At 38.5% G+C, this 21,898-nt stretch overlaps 1 protein-coding gene across 1 annotated transcript in view; it reads left to right on the top strand.

Moving 5' to 3' along the window:
- CFTR (CF transmembrane conductance regulator) overlaps window positions 1-18,751 on the top strand; it is a 189,501-nt gene extending 170,750 nt beyond the window's left edge. The window contains exons 24-27 of the mRNA XM_067041634.1: window positions 4,969-5,058; window positions 16,465-16,637; window positions 17,282-17,387; window positions 18,551-18,751. Coding sequence (XP_066897735.1) covers window positions 4,969-5,058; window positions 16,465-16,637; window positions 17,282-17,387; window positions 18,551-18,751 — 570 coding nt within the window. The remainder of the gene's footprint in view (window positions 1-4,968; window positions 5,059-16,464; window positions 16,638-17,281; window positions 17,388-18,550) is intronic.
- Window positions 18,752-21,898: the final 3,147 nt, after the last annotated feature.

Genomic DNA, 21,898 nt, shown 5'->3' with positions numbered 1-21,898 from the left:
GTTAAGGAAGCAAGATGTAAAGACAAAATCATCAACAATCAAAGAAATCTAGCAAGAATAGAGTAGCAATGCTAAATTAAACATAGATTTTTTTTTCCCTTACTGATTTTTCTATCTCTTATATAGCACATACAGTAGGTTACATGGTAGGAATTCAAGATGTATATTTTTCTGCTGAGTCACTAAATGCTTGCTCTCTTTTACACTGTGGTTCTACCAGTGTCTGGGTTTTCTTTTCATATAACCTTATGCAATTTCAAATTTGACTAATAAAATTCACCTCGTTTTTGTTCCTAAAAGCAAAGCAGCATTTATTTTTAGACATTCTGAAATCCAACCTTAGGATCTCCATTTGTTCATATTGGTTGAATTTTTATTGTACAAATTCAATGTATAGTAAAGTTTCGCAAACATTGCCAAAAGGCAAGATCACAGTCACTTTGATGCTTATAAACATTTGGGCCACATTTTAATAAAACTGTACATTGTATGTGTATTTATATACATATTGTGTATATATGGGTGTATATATATATTTTCCCCCCTTCTGAGCCAAAACAAAACAACACTATATACTTAAGGATAAGGAGTCATTCCTCCCACTTATGTAATTTATACTACGCTCAATAGCCACAGAAGACAAATGCTTTTTTGTTTTTCATCTGACCTCCAAGGCTAAAGCATAATGCCTGTTGCTGTGATGCGTGGCCAGCCCTGAACGCCCCACACAGGCTCAGCCATCGCCACTGAGCTGAGCGGTTGAGGAGTCAGCTTCAGGGAAGAGATGAGTCAGGTGGCGAACAATGGTGCTCTCTTTGTTCTTCCTTGAACCCCAAGAATTGTTCTTTGTAGCGTACATACATGATTACATTACATAAATATCAAATATTTGCACATCCTAATTTTCCTACCGGTGAACAGTTTCTTGAAAGGGAGATCATTGTGATATATAATTTCCAGCGTATTTCTTGCTGCACAATCAGACTGTGCCTCCTTGGCCAAACCATATAACTTCTTAGGACCTGGCTGTCTCATCCATACAACAGGAAAAGGACATAGGTGACCTCCAAGGACCTCTCAGCTTTAGAGATGAGTTTGTAGAAACACTGTTTCCAATAGTATAGAAAACAATGGGACACCCACTGGCACCCCTCAAAGCAAATGAGTGCCAGATACTATTTGTCAGACAAGAATGGAATGTTTGATTAATTATATGAAACTGAATTTTAACCGAACCAGTTCGTTCACTTAATTTTTCTTTAAAGTTAAAATTAAAGTATTATTTTAATGCTAGACAATAAACTGTAAACAAAAGACCTAAAGAATTTCTGAATGGTATCAAATCCACTGCATCTAAAACTTCTGGATGTCTAGTTTCAACAAAAACTTTCCTCCTGTGTAATTTTGAATATGTATCTATTTTAAATAAAATTAATGTATAGTATATTGCCATACATTTATTACGTATAAATTATCAGGCTACTGTGAAAAGTTAGGCATACCATTTCTCAAGCAATTACAAACATCAAAGTTTTAATGGGCTGTTAGTGCTATTCATTTAAAAACTCTGGGTTGTGGTAGCTATTCTTTCAAAAGGAAGAAAAATAGTATGTGCTGAACTGTGACTATGATGTTTCATAATTTTACTTCTTATGTTCACATCAGCCCATTTATTCAGGTAGTGTTTACTGAACATATACTAGGTAAAGCCTGTGTGCTAATGACAGGGTACACAGCAAAGTTATGGTCTAGGAGAGGAGATAGACATTAAAAACAAAATGCTCACAAATGCATATGTAATTTTAACATTCACTATAAGCCGTATCCTACTGGACGACCTTATTCGGTGTTAAGAATCAAGAGAGATTCTCTGAGGAAGTGACATTGAACTTGAGACCTGAAGGATGTAGTTGGCCATAGGAAGAAGGTAGGGGATGAGATTCCCAGGCAAGGAGGACAGAATGTGTGAAGTGAACTGAGGAAGTAAAGGAAACCCAGGTGGCTGGAGGCTGGAGTGAAAAAGGGAGTGGAGTAGCCAAGGGTACTAAATGAGACATATGAAGTGGAAGAGGCTGCATCACGCAGGGTCTGTAGGCCATCTTAGGGTTTTACATTTTCCTCTGAATGTAATGGAAGGCCACTGACAGTTTTTTAAAAGGTTAATGACATGATGCAACTGACACTTGTGGTGATTACTTTGGTTGCTAAATGAGAGTGGACTGGGAGGGAGGCAAGAGTGAAAGGAAGGAAACCAATTAGGAGGTTCTTACAGTGTTCAGAGAAAGATACTGGTGGCTTGAACTATGTGGTGGCCATAGAGATAGAGAAACAAATGGATTTGAGATATATTGGGGAAAACAATCCACAGGACTGATGATCGGTTCCTTTTGGGAGGATCAGGAAGAAAGATAAGTCATGGATGACTCCAAAGGTTGTGGATTGATAAAACGAAGGTGCCATGTATCAAAATGGGAAAGCCCAAAGTTAGAGCAGATTTGAGAAGAAAGGCAGCATCTCCCCATTTTACAATAACACTAAGGCTCAAAGAGATTGGGTTCCTGTTCATAGGTATACCTACCAGGCCAGAGCTGCATTGCCACAGCATCTTAGCAAGGCACCTTGCCTTTATAACTTCTGTGTCTGCTTTGATGTTATGACATCTTTGGCCTCTACATGGTCCTCCAGAATGATGGCCTTTTCCAATTGGCCAAAGTAAAATTTCCTATTGTGCTCTTCCATTGGATGTGTTAAGTCTCTTTGAAAGTTACAAGGACACTGTACCCCATATAAAAGCCTTCAAATCAGGTCGTGAATAGGAACAGGAAGCTAAAATCTCCACTCCCAGTGCAGGAACTGAGCCTGTGACCAGAGGGATGGATAGCAGTGCTTGGATTATGACTATGCAGCTGAGCACTGATGGGCTTTTTATGGACCCAATGGGCTGCACCTGCTCAGCCTTTAATCTTTCTTGAGCTCCAGATAGGAATAAAAACTGGTCTGCCCAGAACTTGAGGCATTTTGCTATGCTTATGAGGAGCACAGGTTTGGAGACAAACACTATTAGGTTTGAATTCCAGCTCTATAACTACTAGCTAAGTAACCCTGGGCAAGTCACGTAACTTCTCCCAGCTGTGATTTCTTCATGTACAATAAGATCTATTTCATTAGGTTGATATGAAGATAAAAAGAGATAACACATGTAAAGAGCCTTACTTGGCACATGGTAAGCCTGCCATAGACCGGAGCTCTGTGTTCTGGCCTCTGAGTTCCCCGTGGAGATAACTTTAGTGAAGTTATTAATACATTGGCTTATACTTGGTAAACCCTCACAGTTGTTATTTCCTATGTTTCTCAATAATGCTAGAAGCTTTTATATAAAGAAACATAATATTAAAAGAAAACATGTGAAAAACAGTAAATGGCAAAATTCCATTGGCAAGCCTTTGAACTTTAGATACCAAATAAACCTAATTGCTTCAATAATACATTGACTGGCTTTCTCAGAGCCACTTCTTATTTAATTCTCTTTAGTTTATCAGAATCTCCTGAGAGCACACTTTGTCTGCTCTCTTTAGCTTATTTGGACATAACTTTCATTTACTTGGAAGCTTGGAGGAGGATGTACAAGTATATCCATCATCTCTTATGAGTCATATATTTGTCTCTTATATTCACTTCTGTAAAGCAATAGAAGCATCCCTTAGGAACGTGATTTGATGCAGATTAAGAAATACCAGCATAAGTCTTGTTGCCTTCTCCAGAGGGTTCCTGTGATATTTGGCCACAACTTTGTTCTTTAAGCCATAAATTATGCCCCGGGGAATGAGGTTTCTAATGTGACTCTCCTTGAACTTGGCTGCCATGATGAGGATACTCTCCTTCTGCCTGAGAGGCACAAACACCATTCATCTAGGGCTGACTTACCTTGTGCAGTTCCTCACAGACCAGTTGGGCACTGAGCATTCTCTCTTAGCCTAAGGCAATTAGTGAAAACTAAAGCTTCAAAGAATTTAGTTCTCAATTCTCCTGACTGAATGTTATTAACCAAAGGCAAAAGAAAAATGGTAAAGAAAAAAATTTTCTGAATGTTACATCAAAAGTATTTTTCAGTTCACCCATGTGTACAGAGAGAGAGAGAGAGAGAGACCTAATTATTATTTTTATTGTTGCATCAGCATTTCCCAGTGAGACAGTGATTTTCTTTTAAAAAAGTTTTGTATTCATATAGGCAGACCTAAGTAGACAGTGATGTAGCAAGTAGGGGTGATAAGTTGTGCAGTGCTCCTTACAGGAAATTTGATTGTCATTTTGCTACCTCAGCAGGATCCAGCTCATCTGCCTCCCTTCCCTTCTGTGTCATGCATTCAGTTAAACAAATATTTGATTCTCGTTCTTTCACTGATTTCTAAGTCGTGACACTCTCCTGTGTCTGTCTGGTTGTATAAGTAGAAGTATGCCTTGGTTTATAGACCATATGAACACATGTGTTTGAGTGTCTGTAAATTCATAGAGTTTCAGAATCCCTGAGGAAGCTAGGATCATAAAAGAAATCCAAGGAAAATACATGAACAAAATAGGAATTTCTTCTAACAAGTTAATTATAACTCATAAACTTATAATTTTTAACTTTAGTTTTATATTATATTTGTTCATAGTAAGGACTATTACTAGGAATAAAAAAATTTTATTTCCCACAACTTATAGTGATCTCAATTTCTTTATTCTAAGGACATTGTGATTAGATAAGTGTTAACAAGGGGCTTCAAATGTAGCTGTAATATTTTATTTCTTAAAAAAGATACAAAGCAAATATAAAAATTTAAGAAAACTGGATGGTAAGTACATGGATGTTTGTTGTGCTATTTTTTTAAAATATTTTTTTCTGTTTGGAATATTTCACAATAAAATGAGGGAAATATACAAAGTTATTTAGGTTATTCATGCTTTCTTCTTTTTTTATTGCTATAGAAAGTATTCATCTTTTATGGAACATTTAGAAAAAACTTGGATCCTTATGGGCAGTGGAGTGATCAGGAAATATGGAAAGTTGCTGATGAGGTAAGGATGCTCACTGAAGTAATTTTGCAAAAAGTTGCTCGTACGCACAAGAGTGGTTATCACAGCTGAGATAATTTTATACACTTTTGTGCATGTATGTGCATGTGTGTGGGGATAACTTTAAATGGAAAACTCTACTATACCCCGAGCACCAAGTTTTTTGGATTAGACCTAGCCCTTTCCTCAGTAGTAAGTCTCCGACCATCAGGCCCCAGAGATAGTATACTTTGGCCTTCTTCCCAAATGCGCATCACTGAGACATGAACTAGGAGAGACCCAGACACCTATAGCACACCAGGATTATTCCCGATACAGAGGAGCATCTGTCCACACCTTCTCATCTACTCCCTGTCTGGGTTCTGAAACTTTCCCAGCATAAGAAGGAGGCTTTGGTTTGACATGATATACTTCTCTGGGAAGCATAGGTTTAGCACAAAAGGTTAACGATCATCCTAGAACACCTGAAGATGGCTACAATCTTCTCTGGAAGTCACCAGAAATCAACTGCCTTCAGAGGCTTTGGCTATGAGCACCTCCAGCCAAAATACCACATGACCTAGGTGTGGCAGACTCTATTCCTTGAGGTCATTAGGACACCATAGGAAATACATGGATTAAAATGGAATCTAAATGCCTAAATAATACCCTGTATTTACCCACCAGGTGGTTAAGGAATTTAGGGCTGGGGGAGAGCTAGAGTGGGATTCTTGGTTCCCTTAACAGACACCCTAGCTGTTAACTGATAATTCTTGAAATACAGGCGTTATATTTAAGAAAAGGAGAACATAAATTGTTCCAGTTTACTAAACTTGAGGTTTATGTCCAAAGCTCTGGATGGTGGCAGACTACAATTATGGGACGTAAGAACATTGAGATGCAAAGGTCTTCTCAGAGAACAGCTTTATTCCACTATCTCTGACATATTTGGTCCTTGTAAAGCCCAATTCTGTTTATCTCAAATGTTCTTTCCTTTGCTTCCTCCCTTCAGAGTAGATCTTGCCAGAACCTTTGAAATGCCTGTGAGTGTTAAACACTTACCCATTGAGTGTCTAACCTTAATATGCCCCTAATAAAATGCACTTAGATTAACCGTCTTCATTATCAAAGTTTCCTTATTACCGAACAAACAGGGGTTTTAAAGAAAACATTAACTAAATTGCAAGTGACACATTTTAAGGTCTTTGATGTGAGTTCAGAGAATGAACTATAGGAACACAGTGTGGTGGGAGAGAAACTTTGAAAGGAAGACATTAGACTTTATAAAATCTGCAAGTATTGCCAAGTCACAATAAAGTTTACAGGAAATCGGGATCATAAAAATAATCTAAAATTTTAGAAGACATGGTTAAGATTTTAAATGCCAATATATGCAGAAATTTTACCTGTTTAGATTTTTATTTGATCAACTCAGACTTAGGTATATCTTTTTACTGATCCTTTTAAAAATAATTTGCTGTTCAAAACCAGAGATGAGCTGCTGTCCTTACAGTAATGTCATGTGTTTGAGTAGTAGTGATAAATTTTTGTTGAGGAGGCCTGAGAATGGAGCACAGACAAAAAAAGCAACATCCCAGAGAAGCAGAAAAGGCATTGGTTTACAAGTGGTGGGGTCTGGACTTTAGTCCTATATGGTTGATCACATACTTTGCCCAAACAGGACCATTTGGGGAGGGGTCAATTTCTCACCTGGACAAGATAATGGGACAAAAGGTGTAAACCAGGGTTGTCCAGGTCAAACTGAGATTGAATTTCATTTCATCTAGTCCTCTCTGTGACCTTGGTATGACTTGTTTCTCTAGAGGGAAATGAATTGAGTAACAGTAGAGAGCCAAACACTTGAATCTTATCCCAATTCTTTGTAATTCCCCTTTCCCTGAAACAGAAATCAAAAGTGTGCACGATGACAATGTCAGGCCAAGAAACACTCTATTCCTACCTTGGATTGGGCCCCGCACTCCAGTGTGAAACCTTATCTTTGCAGATCTGGACTGAATTGTGTGAAGCCATGAGGAACATGCTTAGTTACAAGCTCTAAGACTTGGAAGCAAAACTGGCCAAAGCAGCTTCCTTACCCTTTGTGCCCTAGGCCCATACCTTCATCTTGGCACTGTATGCCTTATAATTCTATGGATGAATTTAAAGCAAGTCCAAGGGAGGGAAAGAGTTTCTAAGACCCAGAACTACAGAGATCTAATTTTCCCCTTCCCAAACCACTCAGGACCAGATAGCCTCTCCACAGGAGCACTGACTTTACCAGCTGTGTAGACCAAAGAGAATTTCAAAGGAGGCTGAATCTTGAGGAAACAAAAAGTTGACCCCTAACATTGTGGTCTAATAAATTGGTAGCATTGCTGTACATTTTCAGGCTAATATGTATAATGGGCCCAGCCTAAGGCCTGGCACATAATAGGTAGTAAGTAAATGTTAGCTATTATAATCATGTTTTCATGAGGTCTTTACCTGGCCATCTCTTAAATGTTGTTGCTTGCCAGAATCCTAACTGTTGTCTTCCTTTACTTACTCTTCCTGGGAAATATCATGCATCCTATTAGCTCTAACTAATACTTCTGTGCTGATGACTCCCAAATCCACCTGTCCCCAGAGCTCCCTACCTGACATCTCAGCATGGACAGGCATCTTATGTCCACAAGTGAGTCTCTTAGCTGCCCCACCCACACAAGTGTCCTGCATTTCCAATTCCAGTGGATGGCATCACCAGCTTCTCGTTGCCCAAAGCCAAGACCTGGGTCTCATCCTTGACTCCCAGCTTCTCCACCTGTCTTCACATTTCAAGCCCTGTCAAGACTGTCTCCTGCAAAACTCTAGGATATACTCACTTTTCTCCATCCCCATCTCACACCACTACTAATTCTCATGTGGATTTTAGAAACAGGCTCCTGTCCAGTGTCTCTCTTACTGGCTCCCTACAGTTCATTCTGTTCTTTGCAGCCTTGCATCTGAGCACTTGTTTCTCCCCTTCTTAAGGCTCCTTATTGCCCGTTGGACAAAGTCCACACTGCTCAAGGTGGCTTGTAACGTCCTTCATGATTTCATCTTTGCCTGCCTCTCTAAACTCCCTCCCCAACTGCCTCTGCTTACCAGGATCCAGCTACACTGAATTCCTTTGGTTCCTCTAAGGCACCATGTGCTGTCTGTTCTCCAGAGGTCTTTTCGCACACTCTGTGCCTGGGACACCCCCCAGTCCTTCACTGCCTGCTCCTCCTCATCATTCAGGCCTCTCCTTACACATCACTTCTTCCCAGAAACCTGCCCTGATGCTCCAGGTGTGAGGGAGGAGCCCCTCCTACGTGTATCCTATACCTCCACCCCTTTCACAACTTTCTTCACACGGGAAAGAGATTTACCTCTTAACTTGTCCATGTCCTCCACCAGCTTGTAAGTTCCTTGAGAGCAGAGATATTCACTGTGGTATTTCCTTGCTTAGAGTAGTGTTGGGCATGTGGACGGTGTTCAATAAACGTTGATTGGATGAGTGAATGAATGAATGATCTGATTCATTTATTTAAATGAATAAATAAATGGTTCATGTGTAATGTATCATGCAGGTAACCTTGTGATTGACACACAACGGGTATCACCATTAGCAATGAGGACACTGGGCCCTGAGACATCGGAGGGACTTGGCTAAGATGGGTGGTGGGTGCAGAAACAGCTGTCTCCCTTGATTTCTGGTTCACAGGCTCTTTTGCCACAGTGAGCTTTCCCAGCGGTGTCCATAATCTCAGACTCCTTCACCACAGTCTGTGTTACCCAGTGTCATCCAAGCAGCATATCTGTTGGTTCTAGAATGGTTTAGAATGCTTTTAGAAGGAAGACTTTTTGGTAATTATTTGCTTTTTAGATTACTTAGAAAATCGTTTCCTTCCTTACACATCGATAGTCAGGTAAGCTATTTTAGAGGGCAAACAAAATAACAGAAATAGTGGCCTTTTAAAGTGAAAATTTGCCCTGGAAAACCTGCAGAATAGCAAAAGGAGTGTCTAAAGGAGTTGACAGAGTCTATTTTTATAACTGCCCAGTCCAACCACCGTTCACTTTTCTGATTTTTTTTTTCACGTTTCCTTATCACAAGAGCAAACTCTTGCTCTATAATAACATTCCAGAGTGCAGCAATAGCAAAAGTCAACACTTTGAAGAAAATGCCTGGTCCTTTACAGACTGTAATACATTTTTTTAGTTTGATATGTCACAAAATAAAATTTCTTCTTTGTAAATAGCAGTTTTGAAATACATATGATTTATTAGCTCAACCGCATAAAGCTGGCAAATTCTTTCTTCCCAAAGTTCTTTATATCCACAAACTTTTGATGCTTTGATTTATTTGTAATGCTAAGTTGGAATGAAAATACTTAGAAATGTTTAGAATCCAATAATTAAAATTCACCTTAGTTTGGACCGAGCTAATCTAAAGTTTGTATTTTTTTTAATCTGTTGAAAAGTGGTTTGTGACAATAGGGTAAATAACATTATATTGGGAATATATATGTATATGTGTGTATATACATATATATATTTATTTTTAAAGAATTCTGCTGTTACAGATCACTAAATTAGATGATCTCTTTAGCAAGTTCCCTTTAAGTCTTTTTCCCCCCATAGCTCTTTTCTCTTTTAACAGTAATTTCCCACTTATTATTTTTCTCCCTGTCTGAGTCATGAGTTCCTTCAAGGCAGAGCCTTGTGTTATTCATCTTTGAATTCCCAGGTCTGCCATAGTGCCTAGAATTTAATAAACTCTCGTTAAGAGTCTATTAAGGAATACATGACTAAGCACCCAAACAATCACGAGGTTAATTTAAGCCATTCTTATCAGCACACGGACTTGGTAACAAGAACTTTATATCTTTTAAAAACCAATTACTAGTCTATCTTGCTTCCCATTTTCTCTCCAAAGCCTATCACAATATCTGGCAGAAAATAGGTAATTAATACATTTGTTAAGTATTCACTGACTTCAAATTTAAAGTTTTACTAACTTATGTTGACCTTTCTCCAGTGAATATGATTTTTAAAGATTTTTACTATACTTGAGAGTGAGTAAAACAGTTGAGATAGGAATGTGGCAAAATGCACCCTAGATTGGTCTGTGTCTCTGTCACTCATTTTATACAGCTTTCTTCTCTAAATATTGACAGTGCTATATATTTAGGTACTTATTTACTTGTGTTAAGAAATAGTTTCATTTGGGTAAGAACACACACTTTGCTCAGCTCTCTATCACAAGAAAGTACAAAGTATAACATACTAAAGTAGCTTTCCCCCTATGGCCTTAGGAAACTAGAGTATGATTAGTGTGAATCTAAAGGGAGACTACATGCTGCAACGTTCTTACCAAAGTCTCAACCTTGTTACTAAGCATGATGTAAATTACTAGTATTGTGACACTTTCTGCTAATTTGCTTTCCAAGGCAACTTGTAAAGGGAAAATCTTACAAATCATACTGTCATACCAGGGAAACGTTTCAGTGGCCAGGCCCATGTCTTGGGATTTCCCAGGCTCTAACAATACTAATAGTTAGGGTGGATTAGGTGCTTACCACAAGCTACACTCTGTGGCAAGCTCTTTCCACAAATTATCCCATTTAATCCCCATTACAAACCTTTGAAGTCTATCCTAGTATTTTCTCCATTTTTTTCCAGTGAGCTAAGTGAGACTTCCAGTAACACATATGGCAGCATCAGCCAACAAGTGGTGGAGTGCAGACTTAAAGCCACTTCTGTGTGACTTCATAGCTCCAGTCTTTCATCAGTACTTTTCTTGATGTTTAATTTGACTTAAGAAAAATTCTCAAGTATTTCTGATTGATCTGAAAGGAAATACTGACCTATCAGTGTTAAAGAACTTCTTATTTTATAATTTGTTTTTAAGGGGGTTTATAGAGTCTCAAAGATGAGAAAATGGAGGCACACCGTCAGGTGAAGTGACTGGTTTTAGATCACACTCCATATTGGGGGAGCTAAAACCAACACTCATTCATTTACCATTTGTCATTCTTCCTTAAATTGGATTTATTTGTCATTCATCAAAACTGTGTTTGTTTTGTTTGGGCAGCATTCCAGGGGCTCAGTACACATTTGTTGAGCAAATGAATGGATGTGTTGAGGCTGACAACGTGTCTGGCATTGGTACTGAGCTAAAGAGCACACGCATGTCTTTACCCTCAGGAAGCCAACAGTCTAACAGGGGGAACTTGCACCCATACTTCTGTGACTATGTGCCTGACTGCCCTAGAGGATGATCAGGAGTATTTGGAATGGTGCTCCCAGCTAAGCAATGGCACAAACCTGAGAAGGTCAAGGTGTATAGGGAACTACAAGCTGAGTGTTTAGTGCTGCTGGAAGTAAAAGTGGAAGGGACTCGATTCTGGATGCCTTATCTGCCATGTGAGAGAGTTCAGTTATTCTGTCAGCAGGAGAGCCACCATAGGATTTAAAACAGAGAAATGATGGGGTCAAACCTATATTTTAGAAGGATCCCTGTGGGGTTGTCGGGTGACAAATCAACTTGAGATTACAGTATGTAGCTTAAGAGACAATAATGGCCTGGCCTAGGGTTGTTGTAATAGGGCTGGCACGGAGATGGAAGATTAAGAAGTATTTGGAAGAGGTCCAGGGCTGGAGATAAAGATGAACAATCATTCACTTATCGGTGGTAGTCGATTCTCTGAGCATGAATGAGATCTCAGAAGGAGCATTTGGAGAGTTGGCAATGAGGAAAACTAATATTCAAGGGACAGAAAGAGGGAGAATTACCTACATGTGATAATAAGAAGAAATGTCCATAGAGGGTGTGTTTTCTCATAAGGCAAGGAATAGATGTTTGAAGAAGGGAAAAAAGGTTCTATGGTCTCAGGCAGTAGAGACAACAGATACACACTCATTATTTAAGATTTCTAGATGAGGAAAGGGGGAGACATTAAATAATAGCTAGGGCTTCCCTGGTGGCACAGTGGTTAAGAATCCATGTGCCAATGCAGGGGACATGGGTTTGAGCCCTGGTCCGGGAAGATCCCACATGCCACGGAGCAGCTAAGCCCATGAGCCACAACTATGGAGCCTGCACGCCATAACTACTGAAGCCAGCACACCTAGAGCCCATGCTCTGCAACAATAGAAGACCATGCACTGAAATAAAGAGTAGCCCCCACTAGCTGCGACTAGAAAAAGCCTGTGTGCAGAAGTAATGAAATTGAAACTGTAATTTAAAATCTTCCAACAAACAAAAGTCCAGGACCAGATGGCTTCACAGGTGAATTCTACCAAACATTTAGAGAAGAGCTAACACCGATCCTTCGCAAACTCTTCCAAAAAATTGCAGAGGGAGGAACACTCCCAAATTCATTCTATGAAGCCACCATAACCCTGATACCAAAAGCAGAAAAAGATATCACACACACACAAAAATTATAGACCAGTATCTCTGATGAACATAGATGCAAAAATCCTTAACAAAATACTAGCAAACAGAATCCAACAACATATTAAAACGATCATACACCATGACCAAGTGGGATTTATCCCAGGGATGCAAGGATTCTTCAATATACTCAAATCAATCAATGTGATACACTGTATTAAAGAATTAAGGAATAAAAACCATATGATCATCTCAATAGATGCAGAAAAAGCTTTTGACAAAATTCGACACCCATTTACGATAAAAACTCTCCAGAAAATGGGCATAGAGGGACCTACCTCAACATAATAAAGGCCATATATGACAAACCCACAGCAAACATCATACTCAATGGTGAAAAACTGAAAACATTTCCACTAAGATTGGGAACGAGACAAGGATGTCCACTCTCACCATTCTTATTCAACATAGTTTTGGAAGTCCTGGCCACGGCAATCAGAGAGGAAAAAGAAATAAAAGGAATACAAATTGGGAAAGAAGAAGTAAAACTGTCACTGTTTGCAGATGACATGATACTATACATGGAAAATGCTAAAGATGCCACCAGAAAACTACTAAAACTAATCAATGAATTTGGTAAGGTTGCAGGATATAAAATTAATGCACAGAAATCTCTGGCATTCCTATATACTAACAACGAAAAATCAAAAAGAAAAATTAAGGAAGCAATCCCATTTACCATCACAGCAAAAAGAATAAAATACCCAGGAATAAACCTGCCTAAGGAGGCAAAAGACTTGTACTCAGAAAACTGTAAAACACTGATGAAAGAAATCAAAGATGACCTAAACAGATGGAGAAATATACCATGTTCTTGGATTGGAAGAATCAATATTGTGAAAATGACTATACTACCCAAAGCAATCTACAGATTCAGTGCAGTCCCTATCAAACTACCAATGTCATTCTTCACAGAATTAGAACAAAAAATTTTACAGTTCATATGGAAATACAAAAGACCCCAAATAGCCAAAGCCATCTTGAGAAAGAAAAACAGAGCTAGAGGAATCAGGCTCCCTGATGTCAAATTATACTACAAAGCTACAGTAATCAAGATAGTATGGTACTGGCACAAAAACAGAAATATAGATCAATGGTACAGGATAGAAAACCCAGAGATAAACCCACACACATATGGTCACCTAATTTATGACAAAGGAGGCAAGAACATAAAATGGAGAAAAGGCAGCCTCTTCAATAAGTGGTGCTGGAAAAACTGGGCAGCTACATGTAAAAGAATGAAATTAGAACACTCCCTAACACCATACACAAAAATAAACTCCAAATGGATTAAAGACCTAAATGTAAGACCAGACACTATAAAACTCTTAGAGGAAAACATAGGAAAAACATTCTTTGATGTAAACCACAACAAGATCTTTTTTGACCCACCTCCTAGAGTAATGAAAATAAAAACAAAAATAAACCAATGGGACCTAATTAGACTTAAAACCTTTTGCACAGCAAAAGAAACCATAAACAAGACAAAAAGACAACCCTCAGAATGGGAGAATATATTTGCAAATGAAGCAACGGACAAAGGATTAATCTCCAAAATATACGAACAGCTCATGGAGCTCAATATCAAAAAGACAAACAATCCAATTAAAAAAATGAGCAGAAGACCTAAATAGACATTTCACCAAAGAAAACATACAGATGGCCAAGAGGCACGTGAAAGGATGCTCAACATCACTAATTATTAGAGAAATGCAAATCAAAACTCCAATGAGGTATCACCTCACACCAGTCAGAATGGCCATCATCAAAAAATCTATAAACAATAAATGCTGCTGGAGAGGGTGTGGAGAAAAGAGAACCCTCTTGCACTGTTGGTGGGAATGTAAATTGATACAGCCACTATGGAGAACAGTATAGAGGTTCCTTAAAAAACTAAAAATAGAACTACCATACAACCCAGCAACCCCACTACTGGGCATATACCCTGAGAAAACCATAATTCAAAAAGTGACATATACCACAATGTTCATTGCAGCACTATTTACAATAGCCAGGTCATGGAAGCAACCTAAGTGTCCATCAACAGATGAATGGATAAAGACATGGCACATATATACAATGGAATATTACTCAGCCATAAAAGAAACAAAATTGAGTTATTTGTAGTGAGGTGGATGAGTCTGAACCTAGAGTCTGTCATACAGAGTGAAATAAGTCAGAAAGAGAAAATACCGTATGCTAATGCATATATATGGACTAAAAAAAAAATGGTACTGACGAACCTAGTGGCAGGAATAAAGACATAGACATAGAGAATGAACTTGAGGACACAGGAGGGGAGGGGGAAGCTGGAGCAAAGTGAGAGTAGCATCGACATATATACACTACCAAATTTAAAATGGTTAGCTAGTGGGAAGCAGCAGCATAGCACAGGGAGATTAGCTCAGTGCTTTGTGATGACCTAGAGGGGTGGGATAGGGAGGTTGGGAGGGAGGCTCAAGAGGGAGGGGATATGGGGACATATATATGCATATGGCTGATTCACTTTGTTGTACAACAGAAACTAACACAGTATTGTGAAGCAATTATACTCCAATAAAGATCTGTTAAATAAATAATAGCTAAAGGAGAATCTGAAGGCAAGTGAGGGGTTTTTGTTTTAGGAAGGGAGAGATGTAGCAGGTTCACAGGCTGAAGCCAATAAAAAGCAAACGTTGAAGAGAGAAAAAACACATGTGCTCCAGTTCCTCACCCAGGAGCCCTTATTCACATTCTCAGCTGTCTAGATCCAAAATTAGTTTTATGTTTGAGTCTTCCAGGATACATGAGAATAGTCCCCCTTGTCTAATTAATATGTTTACTTTCCCTACCATCTCAGAAACTCTTTTCAAACATTAATGAATTCCCACAAAGTGAGGTTGCTTTAATGAGAAATCCACTCAAGGAAAGGAGTATTGGCTGCAATCCATATCCTGGGCACAGTTAATATTTATTGAACAAACACAGTGATGTAGGCCATCTCCAAATTCATCACTGAACTCATGAGAGTCTGTCTGAAGGCCATTATCTCATTCTGCCTGTATTACAGGTAGGTGGGAACACATCTTACCTCCCAGTACTAAATCCCAGACTTCCCATTAGCAGAATATAATCATCTCTGTATCTCTTTAGGTCTCAAACACTCAGCAACTCTTGGCAAAAATATATATGTCAATGCACATTTATTTGAATAAGTGATATGAGGCAAGGTTTTTTTTTTATCTTATTTCTATCTCATTTGCTTTTTCAACCTATTTATTTTTCCTATCTAGCTTAAAAAAATAAGCCATTGACCCTAACATAATTCTCATATTCCACCCCAATATTTAAGCACCTTTAAATCTCCATTAATACACCACTATTTTAACTCCAGTTATTTTTACTTCATAGTTTCGTGACTTTCTTAAAGTCAGTTTTTATGAATTAAAGAGATGAGTAGTGCATTGCCATATGTGGTTTTAAATGGCTCCTCAGTTGATTTTTATTGCTGCCTTTCATGCTCTGTTATTACAGAGTAGAGAATGGAAGGTAGCATAAAAGAATCTGTCGTGATAGAGTAAGTAACTGCATTCTATACATATTATCTTTTCTAGCATGTATTCAATTGTGTTATAATTATCTGTATATGTATTTATAAACCCTGAGCTTTTCAGGACCCATGGACCATTTATCATCTCTTTAATCCCTATTGGAGGACCTGGCATAGAATAGGCACTCACTGAAACCCTCGTGAAAGGAAAAGTACAGAGCTAAAACAGTCTGTAGACTGATGCTTTAGAGCTGCCAAGTTTATACATAGTCTTTTTTTCAGTTAAAGCCAAATAGCAGGAATGGTAAGAGGTTGTTATGAAATTTAAACTTTTAGAACTCCTGTCTTTTCAGATTATCAGCCTCTTAAGTGTTTTTAACCCTGTAGTATGTGAACTACCCCTCCTAAGCCCAGTGTTTTTCCTCTTTCTTTTCTGCAGGTTGGACTCAGATCTGTGATAGAGCAGTTTCCTGGGAAGCTTGATTTTGTCCTTGTGGATGGGGGTTGTGTCCTAAGCCACGGCCACAAGCAGCTGATGTGCCTGGCCAGATCCGTTCTCAGTAAAGCAAAGATCTTGCTGCTTGATGAACCCAGTGCTCATTTGGATCCAATGTGAGTTTCAGAATTCCTGCTAGTTAATAACATAGGGGGAAAAGAATCATTGAGACATACTTCATATTGACATAAATTTCTATCAGGCTGTCATGTCTGCAAGCAGAAGACTACCTTCTAGATACGAAATAATTGCCCAGTGGAAAAGTTACTATTTGACATGAGCACAAGTGCTTATTTCCTAGTATAAGAGCTATGTGTTCTCTTCTAAGTGTAATTTTGCAATTTCATACAAACTCTTCCCCTTTATTGCCATGTGATAAAATATTTAGTTACATAGGCATACTTGGGTCCTTATGGTTTTCCTTACTATCCCATTTATAATATAGGAAATATTTATAGCACAAAATAAAGAACTACTATTGATGCTACATAATGAAAAATATACTTATTTGGGAAACTTTTTTCAAACTGTGAAATTTTTTCCCAAATATTTGTCCTATTTATTTATGAAAACTTAGAATCTGCCCTGTGGTTGGAAAACTGATTGTAGCTGACTCTATTGCAACATTCTGTTAAAAGGATTCAAGGAAAGATAAGTAATTTAAGGAATTAAATTGACAGAAGAATAGGTATGTTATCAAGGATAGAGACAGATTATTAAAGTTCTGTGATGTTATATGTGGTACTCTTTTCTTTGCTAGAACATACCAAATCATTCGAAGAACCCTAAAACAAGCATTTGCTGATTGCACAGTAATCCTCTCTGAACACAGGATAGAGGCAATGTTGGAATGTCAACGATTTTTGGTGAGTGTTTCTAATTTACCTAAGATTTCATCTCTCCTTTGATCCTTGATAACCATCTGATATGTGCTGGTTCCTGCAAGTCACAGCAATGTACAAGCTCACAGCTATCCAGCTTTACTCAAAATACCTGCCCAAGTTTCTCACTTGGACCTGTGCAACGAGTTGAGGTTGGAATTCAGCAAATGTAAAATAGCAGCTTGTTACTAAATTACATTCATAAATTGGAACATCTATACTTTTTGCTTCTTTTATTTGGGGATCAAGTCATGAAAAAGACTAAGTCCTGATGCTTTCAGTAACTAAATCTCCCATGGATGGGGTCCAGGACAGGCCTGGATTGTCTTGCAACCTGATGTGTGGTTTTAATGCAGTAGTTGAAAGGTTTATTTCATTTTTCTAGCCATTATTTGGAACTCAGCTTAGTGCGTCTCCCAACCACCTTCTCATTGTGGTTTCAAAACTGTCACAGATTCTTTCAAGTGATGTTTACAAATTCCTTTGGGTTTAGCCACAAGGAAATCCTGAGGATGATGTATCACATCATTTCTGTTAAGGCTTTTCAGGCTTCTGGAGGTAAATGCTTTCCTTACTGAAGGATTGTTATTACCATTATTATTACTAAGCTTCGAGTGACAAGTTAGGGGCCGACTCACAACCTCTTGCCCAGCTATGGTCAGGCACAGCTTGAACGTGTGAAGGATGCACAGTAACTCAGGCACATCCTGACCAATTTGAAATTGTTAAGCTTCAAACCCACTGTTGACGTGGTTCAACTCTTTATGGTGCTGTGGACTTAACACTCATTTGTAAGGTTAATACATACGGGATCTAACATGAATAGTTCTTGTTTTCAAAGCCCCCTTAGTTCCTCTAAAGTTCTCTGAAGAAGCACATTGTTCAGTACTATACCAATTTTAAAAAAAAGCAATCTCCCAGCTTCTAAGTAAAAAATTACAGCTAATTTCACAAATGGTAGAAGCTCCATAAAGCACGAGGACTCGGCAGTGAAACGAGCTCTCCCTGACTGTTCAGACTGCAAGCCTCTGGACGCTCGCTGTGTGTTCTTTCTGGCTTTCCTCATCCTCTGAGCCTGTGCCCTTCTTGCCTTGCTTTGGTCCGCCCTGCCTCCTTGTCCGAGATCCCACTAACGGCCACTTCCCTAGGTCATAGAGGAGAATAGAGTGCGGCAGTACGACTCCATCCAGAGGCTGCTGAGCGAGAAGAGCCTCTTCCGGCAGGCGATCAGCCCCGCAGTCCGCTTGAAGCTCCTCCCCCACCGGAACTCGAGCAAGCAGAGGTCTCAGTCCAGAATCGCTGCCCTGAAGGAGGAGACGGAAGAAGAGGTGCAAGAAACAAGGCTTTAGAGAGCAGAACAAAGGTTTGCCTGGGACATTCACGCGTGAAGTTGAAGAAAAAAAAAAAGAGTTTCTGCCTCAGAAAACAAGGATGAATGATGTTTTTTTAAAAAAGGAAAACTTCTGGTCAGAGGAATTAAGGATGTTCCCTGGATGAATGGCTTCCTGGCAATGGTCAAACCGTGTGACAGGTACTTCAAATCCTTGAAGGTTTACCATTTGTAATCACAAGCCAGCTTTTCCTGAAAACTTTTCCTTTTGGTCGTCATTGGAAAGGTGGCTGTAAACGTCAGCCAGCTTAATTCTTCAACTTATTGTTTGGTGAAACTTACTCATTTGAATTATTGAAGAAGAACTGTAATCATACTACTTAGAGATACAATTAAGTAACGATAACTGGAAACTTTAGTGGCTTGTATATGTTTATATACCTTTTTCTCCACTTTCTTCACGATATTTAAAAACACAGCTATATTGTCCTGTTAAGGATTCAGACTGCCCCGTTTCCAAGCAAGTTGGAATGCTGTGAGAGTCACAAGACAGCCCATCAAAATATGCACCACACAACACCTAAGTATCAGTCAGGAGACAGAACTTCCTGATCTTGGAAATCAGGGTTAGTACCATTCAGCAATACCCAAATGCAAATAAATCAGAAAACATCCCTTATCTGGGAAATGGGCTGTTACAGTCCCATGTAGGGAACCAGCATGTAGCTCCCTTGATTTGGAAGTGAAGATGTCTGCTTCCAGAAAGTAACAAGCTCATAAGACTTCTGAGTGAAGGATGGCTGGAAAAACGCTTTAATGCAAATTGGTGTAGGAAAACCCTTCATCACACAGAAGCTCCAGGTAGAGTGTGTAGGCAGATAGGCTGTGGGCGCTACAGGTAGATGTACATGAAATTCAAAGATCTAGGTATTGAGAGGGTGATGTGGTGTGTTTTCAGGCTACCTATGTGCACTTCATACTGTATATACTGAGCAGGAGAGATAAATGGACACACTGAAGTAGAGTCAATCATGAATTCGTTTTATATGCTTCTGTTTTGTAATTTTGTGATGCAAATGAAATTTTCTCTAGGAAATATTTATTTTAATAATGTTTCAAACTCATATAAATGGCTGTATTTTAAGAATGATTATATTATGAATTATATTTGTATAAAAATTTTTACATTTGAAATGTTGACTTTTTATGGCACTAGCTATTTTTATGATATGTTAAAACTGGGAGGGGGGAAACCTTCGGGGATATTAGCCAGGTTGAATTATGAATTATGAATTATGTTGTTGGTGTGGAGAGAAACATTAGGGCCCACACAGATGTTGCGTACACCTGTGTGATTCCCGGCCAGCACACTGGTTCCCTCTTAGATGCAGTTCTAAAGAAAATGGTACCATAAAATCTGACCACCCCTATCAAGGTTACACTGCCTTCTCAACTCCAAACTAACCCTTAAGATTGCATTCTATTTATTACTGTAGGAAAATATCGTGTGTCAATAAAATCCATATATTTGCGTGAAACTTAGCTGTTTTCAGATGTGTTCATTAATCGTGTCTCATTGATCTCTTACTTCAGTATCTAAGGATCATGGTACACAAAACATGAATCTTTCCTTTAGATATAGCTTCTTGAGAATCCCATGTGAATTAAGACACTAAAAATTATTTCTTCTTTTAAATTGTGGTAAAATATACATAACCTAAAATTTACTATTTTAACCATTTCTGAATGTACAGTTCAAGGGCTTTAAGTGCATTCACATTGTTTTACAATCTTCATCACAATCCATCCACAGAAATTTTTTCATCTTGCAAAACTGAAACTCTGAAACCATTAAATAAAACTCCCTATTTATCCTTTCTCCCAGCTCCTGGCAACTACCATTCTATCTTCAGTCTCTATGAATTTAACTACTCTGCGTACCTCATATGAGTGGAATCATATAGTATTTGTCCTTTTGTGACTGGCTTATTTCACTTAATAATGTCTTCAGGATTCATCATATTGTAGCATATGTCAGAATTTTCTTTTTTAGGCTGAATAATATTCCATTGCAGGTACATATATATGACATTTTGATTCTCCATTCATTTGTCAATGGACAACTTAGATTGCTTCCACCTTTTGACTGTGTTGGATGATGCTTTTATGAACGTGGTTGTACAAATAACTATTTGTGTCCCCACTTTCACGAATGAGGACACTTTTGAGCTTATTTCTGTTTTAAAATGGAGACTTATAGAATAAAAAAGATATATATTCCACAAGGGCTCATTTATTTATTTGAAAGCTTATTCAAAGAGCAGTAGCTATTTTTATCACTATCTTGACAAGTGAGCAAATTTCATCAAGGGAAATAGTATTTCTACACTAGGACCTGGGTGGATTTCTTTGTCCAAATCCCTGTTTTTTAATTGATGCGGCTTCTTGGGACCCCTTTTCTTCCTTGCAGAGTTTCTTCATGAAAGATGCAGGTGCCATTGTGTGGCAGATGGACAGTAGATCCCAACTGAGTGCCAAGGCCTCCCACTCCCTTTTCTTACTGGGAGAAAAAATTTTTTATTTTCACATGTGACCCCGAGAGGGCAGTCTCAGAGCATGCTCTATTCTAGTTATCCCAGTTCAAGTTTTTAAATTAATAAACTTTATTTTTTAGGGCAGTTTTAAGTTCATAGCACAACTGAGCAGAAAGTAAGAGAGTTCCTGTAACCCATCCTCCATCCCAGCCCTCCCTTACCTCCCCCACTCTCAACAGCCCGCACCAGAGTGGTACATTTGTTACAATCAACACATCATTATCACCCAAAATCCAATGTTTACATTAAGTTTCATTCTTGGTGAACCCTTATTCATAACTTCCTCCTTCCTAAGCCCCAGTAACCACAGATCTTTTTACTGTTTCCATAGTTTTGCCTTTTCTGGAATGTCATGTAGTTGGAATCATACAGTATGTAATAGCCTTTTCAGATTGACCTCTCTTACTTAGTATTGATAATTTGCATTTGTTTCCTCCTTCAGATAGGAAAGCCCTGTCTTCTCATGGCTTTCTATCTCATTTCATTTTGGTATAGAATAATATTCCATTGTCTGGATGTACCACTGTTTATTTATCCATTCACCTACTGAAGGACATTTTGGTTGTGTCCAA

The sequence above is a fragment of the Kogia breviceps genome, chromosome 9, assembly GCF_026419965.1.
Source record: "Kogia breviceps isolate mKogBre1 chromosome 9, mKogBre1 haplotype 1, whole genome shotgun sequence".
NCBI lineage: Eukaryota > Metazoa > Chordata > Mammalia > Artiodactyla > Physeteridae > Kogia > Kogia breviceps.
Note: the sequence above shows the minus strand (reverse complement) of the source record. Positions and strands in the feature narration are given on the sequence as shown.